This window comes from Macaca nemestrina, chromosome X, assembly GCF_043159975.1.
Source record: "Macaca nemestrina isolate mMacNem1 chromosome X, mMacNem.hap1, whole genome shotgun sequence".
Classification (NCBI taxonomy): domain Eukaryota; kingdom Metazoa; phylum Chordata; class Mammalia; order Primates; family Cercopithecidae; genus Macaca; species Macaca nemestrina.
In genome coordinates, this window is record NC_092145.1 from 82,408,636 (window position 1) to 82,417,252 (window position 8,617).

Sequence of the window (8,617 nt, forward strand, 5' to 3'; positions counted from 1 at the left end):
GCCTCCTGTTTCTTGCTTGTATTGTTGACAGAGACCTGACCCATGTCCTCCAAGCCACACACATTTCCTTCAAACCATTCTACATGGAGGAGTTTCAGTTATCTTTTTAAAGCACAACACTGATTCTGTCCTCCTTAAAATCTTTCAACAGCTCTCCATTGTCTACCCACAGGCTAAAGTCCAAGATCCTAAAGATTTAGCTGCCCTCTGTGTTACAACCTGCTTCACCACCATTTTTTCTCTGATAAGCTTCTCCTAGCTTTCCCTCCCCACCCCCGCAGCCTGCTTCTCATATTATTATTTGTTCCTTGAGAGCAAGAACTAGATCTTAATCATCTCTGCATCCTCAGTTCATAATACAGAGCTTGACACAGAGTAAGCACTCAATAAGTGTTGGTTGAAGGAATAGATTTATTCTAAGGAAAATATTCAACTGAAGGAAAAAGCTGTTCACTGTAGCAACATGCATAATAAAGTACAGAAAGCTAAATATCCAACAACAGAGAACTTGTATTAATTGTGGGGCATCCATTAATGGAATATGATACAGCTGTTAAAATAGTAATTATGAGGATTATGTAGCAACTTGGAAAGTGTTTCTAGTATAATAAAAACAGAATACAAAATGGTCTGTATGCTAGGACTAAAATTATGTAAAAGTATGCATGCACACAAACCGATCAGAAAGAGAACAGGAAGAGGAACAAATGAATACAGATGATGTGTTTAGGGTGTTTGGGGAGGTACTGTTTGCGATTTACTTAGCTCTTTCCAAATTCCCTTTATTGTTGTTAGAATGTCGTTTGTGCATAAATACAAATTGAGAGAGAGAAATATACTGAAAAAGATGCTTTGATTTCCTCAAGTCCTTTGATAACCTGTGGCATGAAAACAAACCATTCACCTGGGAGGCAAGAGACAAGCCCCCTCATCCCCAAACTGGCTGTGTGATCTTGATTAAGTGAGATCTGTAGCTCTAACCAGCCATTTCTCCTATCCTCTCTAGCTGGAAAACACATGGTTATCCCCCCACTCCCACAGCAACTCCTCCACCATTTCTGTTGATTGTACCATCTTCCCAGTGCTCTCAGATTAAAAACCTCAGAACCAACTTCCATTATCTCATCACCTTCACCTTCTCTCTACTCCTCACCTCCAATTAATCAATCCTTTCCAATAATCTCTTATAACATGCTTTGTTGTGGATCGTATCCCAATTTTAGACAAGGAGGAGTTCCTGCCCTCCTAGTTAATACTGTCTGCTTGGTTAATACTGTCTGCTTGAGAGGAGCCAACAGTGTTTCCCTCTTTTGCTCCTCTGCAGACTGCTGAGGGGTAAAGTGGATGGTAGAGATAGAGACTTGTGAAATGGAACCTCATGAGTTAGGAGCTTGATCCCATGGTGGGAAGAATTCAGGCACAGGCTGGATGCTCTCAGGGATAGTACAGTAGGACTTGGCACAATGAGTGGGATGTTGACTCCGTTTATTCATTCAACAAGTATTTACCAAGTGCTGGACACAGTGCCGAGGCTCTGTTCAGTGGCAAAGGGCCTGCCCAGATGAATTAGGGCAGGCTCCATCCTGGAGCTGCTCAGTTTGGTGGAGGACAGGTAACTAAATTTGCCCTTGCTACCCAATGTGCTGTGTGCCCTCACCAAGTTTGAACACAAGCCTCTGGGGTAAGAATGAGAGATTTACCCTGACTGAGGGGACCATGAGCTCACAAAACCAGAGGGACATGAACTGTGCATTTCCAAGGCTGAGGTGTGGGATTAGGTGATACCCAGGAAGGGGGATTGGCTGTTCATGGTGGTTCCAAGCTTAGGAATCAAGTCCACAAGCAGTCTTGAAAGAGCTGACCCTGGCCACTGGCTCAGGCCCAGCACTTTGGGAGGTCGAGGCGGGCGGATCGCTTGAGTCCAGGAGTTTGAGACCAGCCTAGGCAATATGGCGAAATCCCGTCTCTACAAAAAAAAAAAAAAAAAAAAAAAAACAAAAAATTAGTTGGGTGCGGTGGCGTGGGCCTGTTGTCCCAAACCCAGTGGGGGCTGAAGTGAGAGGATCGCTTGAGCCCCGGCTGCCGAGGCTGCAATGAGCCATGCACTCCAGCCTGGGTGACAGAGTAAGACCCTGTCTCCCAAACAAACAAACAAAAAGAGCTGACTCCCTTGGAACAAACTAGCTTGGCGGGGCTTGAGCTTTGAAGTTTGGGATTGCGGGGAGAGAGCAATGGAACCAGATAAAGTTCGGACCTGCTCCCTTAGGGCAGGAAACGGAGGGCCAAGGGCAGTTTCGAAGCAGGATCAGATCTACATTTTAGTTAGATATAACCAGACGATCTCTAATATCCTCCCTCCTCCCTGAGTTTCTGTAAGTGCCAAATGCGATGTACAGGAAGCAAGCGCGGGGGGGGGGGGGGGCGGGGGGTGATGTCAGGGTTAAAGCAGAGAAGCAAGAGGGGGTTAAAAACATTGTTGGCTCTTCCCAACTCAGTGTGGCTGCCTGGCTGGCTCGAGGGAACACGAAAAAGGGACAGACAAAATACGTTTAAGAAATAACATTAAATATTTATTAAAATGTATTCTATTGATTATATAATCATCTGTACGTGAGATTGGAAGTAGGCTCACTTTGAACTCTCCTTGAGGGCAGGGATGTTGTGTAGTTCATCTTTGTATTCCCAGCACCTAGCACACAATCAGGCACACAGGAGACGCTCAGCAAATATGGGAGGGGGAAGGGCGGAAAAAGGGGAGGGAGGAAATCGCCCTTAGGAGACACCCTCTTTCCGCCGTGGTTCTCCAGCTCCGGACTTCCGACCTCCCACCAGCAGATGGCAAGAAAGAGTCCCGGCGCGCCAGCAAAGGGCTGAACTGGGCGGAGCATCTGAATAGCCGGCGCGCGCAGTCTCCGGGCCCAATTTCTACGCGCACCGGAAGACGGAGGTCCTCTTTCCTTGCCTAACGCAGCCATGGTAAGCTGTTTACTTAGCGAGCTCCTAGGACGTATCCACCTCCATCCTCCCCGGGCCGGGGCTGCCCGAGGTCTCGGGACTCGTACTGGGGATGGCCGGGCAGAGGCGAAGGGATCACGGCCTCCGTGGTAGGCCGGGACGGGCTCCAGGGCGAAGAGCGAACGCTGGCCTAGCGTTGGGGAGGCGCGGATCTGGTGCTGCTGTTGGGAAGGCCTCTGTCTCTGACCCGGCCACACGTCCTGTTCCGGGAGAAGCTGTTTTTCCTCCCCGGCCGGAGCCGCGGCTGGGCCGGGAGCAGAGACTGCGAGCCCGAGGCGGGTGGGCGCTGGGTCCGCCCGGCGGAGAAAGGTTTTCTTTGTCATTGTCTTTTTGGCACGGCCCGACTTTACCATGTGTGGCCGGTAAGCATCTGGACACAGCATTAAAGAGGCTTCCTTACTCTTTTTAAAGTAAAATTGGTGTCAGCTTTTGGCTTTAGTGTTCGAAGGAGCAGCACATGTGTGTGTGCGGGTGTCAGAATAATCTTGTTCCAGACGTGTCAAAAACAGACGGTAATAAACTGTGAAAACTTTAGAAACACAGGCAGACTCCTGGCTCATTTGTGTTGCTGTGCGTCCCCCTGGCCATTTCACTAGTATGGTGTCCTGGAAAGACCCTAACCTCTAAACAGATACAGTTTCAAACAGTAACATGGAAACACTTTATCAAGGTTCTGAAAGATAGTAATCAGTAAACGTTCTGAAACATAGTAACCAAGAATCTTCTCTGTTACAATAAGAAGACTTGTTGCAGCTTATGGATCTCACGGTATTTGCTAGGTAACTTTGCTGCTTCTGTTTTATCGGAACTACACTTCTTTAATATTGTCCACATTTTGCTGAAGATGAAACTAAGCAGAGTTCTTTCTAGAAGTTACACACTAGGTTTTGTAAGCTGCTCTGAAACCTGATTAACAGCATTGCAACCTAAAACTTTCAGGCTCGTGGTCCCAAGAAGCATCTGAAGCGGGTAGCAGCTCCAAAGCATTGGATGCTGGATAAATTGACCGGTGTGTTTGTAAGTATCTTATATAAATATTTCCGTGGCCACTGTTTTTAAGTGCCTACCAGGACTCATTTGGGGACCAGGCTAGGGGAGGAATATCTGTTACTGGCTTCCTCTGCTCTTGAAGGAGCTGTGCTATCTAGCTGTCCCCCACTTCCAGTCTGTTTAATATTTTTGTACCTCGTTTATTCCACATACCATATAGTACATTTACATGTACTCGATTCATGTTCTTAATGATCCTAGTCCTCTGACAGGGAAGATGCTGTAAAACTTTAAGGTATGAAATAGTTTTGGAAGCTTTTTACACCTCCTGTGTAAAAGCCCAAGTTGGGTGTAATGGACAGTCTTGGTGTTCAGTTAGTGGATCTAGTGGACTAGGAGGTGAGTTTGAGTGCTTGAGTGAATCCCAACAGTGATTATCATTTTTAATGTTACAGGCTCCTCGTCCATCCACCGGTCCCCACAAGTTGAGAGAGTGTCTCCCCCTCATCATCTTCCTAAGGAACAGACTTAAGTATGCCCTGACAGGAGATGAAGTAAAGAAGATTTGCATGCAGCGGTTCATTAAGATCGATGGCAAGGTCCGAACTGATATAACCTACCCTGCTGGATTCATGGGTAAGTAGAAGTTTTAACTACTCTGGAGATGCATATGGATGGAAGCCCTATGGTATCCGAATACCATAGGGCTTGATCATATCTCTAACTTTGATCATATCTCTAACTTTTGTAATCTGTCAAGTCTCTCAGAAACAGCCTGACTTTCCCTCTGTTTTTTACTTAAATAAAAAATATGCAAATAAAAATGAAATGTTTCTCAAAACTAAATTTCTATTCACTTTTAAATTTTACATGCAGTCATAAAAACGGCATTTTGAAATATTGAAGATCTGGCCATGATCTTTAATCTTTAGAATCCTTGTTTGATTAGAACTGGGAGGCACATGGGGGTTCTTTTTTTGTCTTAGAGAGCTATGGTTGTTGCTTGGCATGAGGTAGTGGGGATCACTGTATGTAGTAACGGGTTACTGCTTGATTTCAGATGTCATCAGCATTGACAAGACGGGAGAGAATTTCCGTCTGATCTATGACACCAAGGGTCGCTTTGCTGTACATCGTATTACACCTGAGGAGGCCAAGGTGAGTGTGGCAAAGCAAACTGGGTCTTTACTCAGTATAGTTACTTAGTTGTAAGGGCCTGCGTTCAGTGAGAGTGCTGCTTGCAATGAGGTGGGTATTGATTACTTAAAATCTCATACCTATTAATATCAAGCTAACAATTTGATGAGATTCTATCTTACATGTAAATTTATTAAAAGTCTGGCTGATAGCTGTAGAGCATTGCTGGATACCTAAAATTGACACCCATTTGAAGTTAACTTCCTCAGCAGATTTTCTTTTTTTGTGGTAGAAATGAATTCCATTGAACCGTGACTTCCTGGTGTCTCTTAAGAGTCAAGGAGAATGATTTCTGGGAACTTGTTTATTGGGTACCTGAAGTATGAGCCCTTCCATGTCTCCATTTGTGGGGGTAGCTTTACTTTGGGGAGGGGAAGGTGTCCATGGAGGAAATGGACAGTCCTTGAGGCACTAGCTTGAGGTTTAGAAAAAGATTACAGTCTTTGATTATTTAATCCAGTTTGGTTTGATGGTTTTACACAAAAGTTTAGGGCTGTTTGGATTATTGGCTGTAAATGAAGGTTAATTTAATTGGCTTATGTGGCTCCTAATTTCCTTTTGCACAACCTTGTTATCAGCAGGCTGGAGGGCACATCCAGTGGCATCTGTGATGATTTGATATTAGGGAGTAGAGATCCAAAATTGAAATGCTATGTGAAATATTTGTTGATTGGATGAACTGGTAATACAATTGCTGTTGGTGAAACAAAACTCAGTACAGGGAGCTATTAAGATAAAGTCAAGTTAAAGGGAAGAATTCCCAGGGCCCCATAAGGCTTAAAGAGCCTGGGAAACTGGAGTGGCATTTATGTTGGAGGAGTGGAGGGCAATGGTGGATGTTAGAGGATGAGCCTAGAGAAGGGCTGTATGCAACATACACTTGAGGGTGGAAAGAACGGTCAGCGCCACAATTATTCTGCAGCAGTTAGGGAACCCATGGTTCCTGTGTAGGGTTAAAAAGTACATGTGAGATGGATTGAATGTGGTTAACCCTTGTATTTTTCTAGTACAAGTTATGCAAAGTGAGAAAGATCTTTGTGGGCACAAAAGGAATCCCTCATCTGGTGACTCATGATGCCCGCACCATCCGCTACCCCGATCCCCTCATCAAGGTGAATGATACCATTCAGATTGATTTGGAGACTGGCAAGATTACTGATTTCATCAAGTTCGACACTGGTAAGCATCCTCTGTGCTACCTGGGTACCCTCTTTAAGGCCTAGATCATTATGAATTGCACAGGGTCTGGGTATCTTTTTATTAAAAACCATCTGCTCTGATCCCCCAGGTTTGTTTATAGCCAGAGGCACAAATGCTCAGAATATTCATTTCTTCTTTTAAACTGTGTTTTATAGAGGGGGGTCTTACTCTGTTGCCCAGACTGTTCTCGAACTGATTATAGGTGTGAGCCCTGGGAGTCCTAGCATGGACAGCAGTTCCATATGAGGAAATGCAAATGAGGGGGGAAAGGAGGAATAAAATTGGTTTTGGACCCATCTCTGAACTGCTTGTCATTTGTTATATTGGGTTGAAGCAGATGATTTCTTCCTGCCTAGGTAACCTGTGTATGGTGACTGGAGGTGCTAACCTGGGAAGAATTGGTGTGATCACCAACAGAGAGAGGCATCCTGGATCTTTTGACGTGGTTCACGTGAAAGATGCCAATGGCAACAGCTTTGCCACTCGACTTTCCAACATTTTTGTTATTGGCAAGGTAAGTCTGGGTTTTCTCTCTCTAGTCCGGGGAAGTATGTCAGTGCAGATGGGTGCTGGGATTGCAGCATCCAGGCTTCTGGCTGGCTCTGCTGAACCTAGTGCAAAGCCTCTTCTGGATAGGACTCACGCAGAGCTGGGCTGAGTCATAATGATTAGCCTTAGGTACTACTAAACTTTGACTCCCTTGAATAAATGGTGGGTACCTGCTATGCACAATAAACTTATAAGATGTTAATTATGAAGGGCATACAGTGAGTTTCATAGGACAGCCCCAGAAACCCAAGCAGTGGGTACTTTTGGTAACCAGCATCCGTGTCTTAAAACTGCCTAGCTGATGCCAAGTGCTCTCACAAACAGACTTCAGTTGTGTTAAACGAGGTGACAAGTGTAGCATGTGCCAAGCCACTGTGAGTTGGTGTGTGGTGGGTTTTCATTCTCCTTGTTTTCTCTTCCAGGGCAACAAACCATGGATTTCTCTTCCCCGAGGAAAGGGTATCCGCCTCACCATTGCTGAAGAGAGAGACAAAAGACTGGCGGCCAAACAGAGCAGTGGGTGAAATGGGTCCCTGGGTGCCATGTTAGACCTTTGTACGTAATTAAAAATATTGTGGCAGGATTAATAGCATTTTGGTTTTGTTGGGGGTGGGGGGGTTGTTTATTTTTTTTAAATTCAGTTTCCTGCTATTTTACTGCATAACATGAACAGTGATTAAATTCTCAGGCAGGCTTAGGCAGTCTGTGTTATTGGCTGGGCTTAGTCAGTGGTGGGAAGTAGAAGATACCAGACTTGGGAAAGGAACAGCAACTAACCAAGGAGTAGAGACAGCCAAGAAATCCTAGAGTATTGATCTCACCCCTCGACTTGGCCAAGAACTTCTCTACCTAGTGGGCCCCTCTGCCCTGTTAAGCTCCCTTGGCTTTTTAAAAATCTGCCCTCATTTTCGTCTCCAGTCTTTATTGCACTAGCCCATCCACAAGCCTGGCTCATCTGTTTTTCCCATTCCTGTGCCCATCTTGCCAAACGCGGGATGAAAATCTCCAGCTGCCCTTAAAGGTCATCGTAAATGAGCTGTTGATGTTGCAAAGCAGTGCACTTCCATGGATTTAGTGCCCTTATTAATCTCCAGCTGCCGCTGCAGTCCTCAACTTTGTTTTTCAGAGGACAGAGATGTAGAACATAAACCTGTTCTTGCTTGCCCAAATGTGTCAGATCATGTCAGGTTTGCTTGCCAGTCTCAGGAAGATGTGCCCCTGCTTCATGGGGTCTACTGTCACACACCTTTTCCTCAATCCAGTCCCTCCCGTCTCAGTGTCAATTATCCTGCCTTGTGATTTCAACCTTCTCTCAACCTGCTCTCTTGTTCCTGTTACCCTGTAAAGCATGTCTTCCTGCTAAAAATGAAAACCTCCCTTGCCACATATAGCAGGGCTTTTCAGCTTACTGTTAACGTTTGGCGCTACATAATTTGTGGGCAGCTGTCCTGTTCATTGTGTGATGTTTAACAATATTCCTATCCTCTATCCACTAGATATCCGCCCCCCACCCCCTGAGTCATAATACAAAAATTACTTCAGACATTGCCAAATGCCCTCTGGGAAGCGAAGTTGCCCTATGTTGAGAGGTACTCCCTTGTAAATGCTGTATCTCACATCACCTTCATTTAGCACCTTGCATTTAACTTGCTGTAGACCACTGAGG

The 8,617-nt window shown here is 45.3% G+C and overlaps 1 protein-coding gene across 1 annotated transcript; it reads left to right on the plus strand.

Moving 5' to 3' along the window:
* The first annotated feature begins 2,897 nt into the window (after nucleotides 1–2,897).
* LOC105464739 (ribosomal protein S4 X-linked) lies at nucleotides 2,898–7,538 on the plus strand. Its single transcript, XM_071089233.1, has 7 exons — nucleotides 2,898–2,976; nucleotides 3,955–4,032; nucleotides 4,461–4,641; nucleotides 5,066–5,163; nucleotides 6,210–6,381; nucleotides 6,759–6,916; nucleotides 7,374–7,538. Exons 1-7 carry the CDS (start codon nucleotides 2,974–2,976, stop codon nucleotides 7,473–7,475), a joined length of 792 nt encoding a protein of 263 aa, XP_070945334.1. The 5' UTR covers nucleotides 2,898–2,973; the 3' UTR covers nucleotides 7,476–7,538.
* The last annotated feature ends 1,079 nt before the right edge of the window (nucleotides 7,539–8,617 follow it).

Coding starts and splice junctions, on each gene's coding strand:
- LOC105464739 (XM_071089233.1), top strand. Junction 4,033..4,460: donor ATAAATTGACCGGTGTGTTT/GTAAGTATCTTA, acceptor TTAATGTTACAG/GCTCCTCGTCCATCCACCGG. Junction 4,642..5,065: donor CTACCCTGCTGGATTCATGG/GTAAGTAGAAGT, acceptor GCTTGATTTCAG/ATGTCATCAGCATTGACAAG.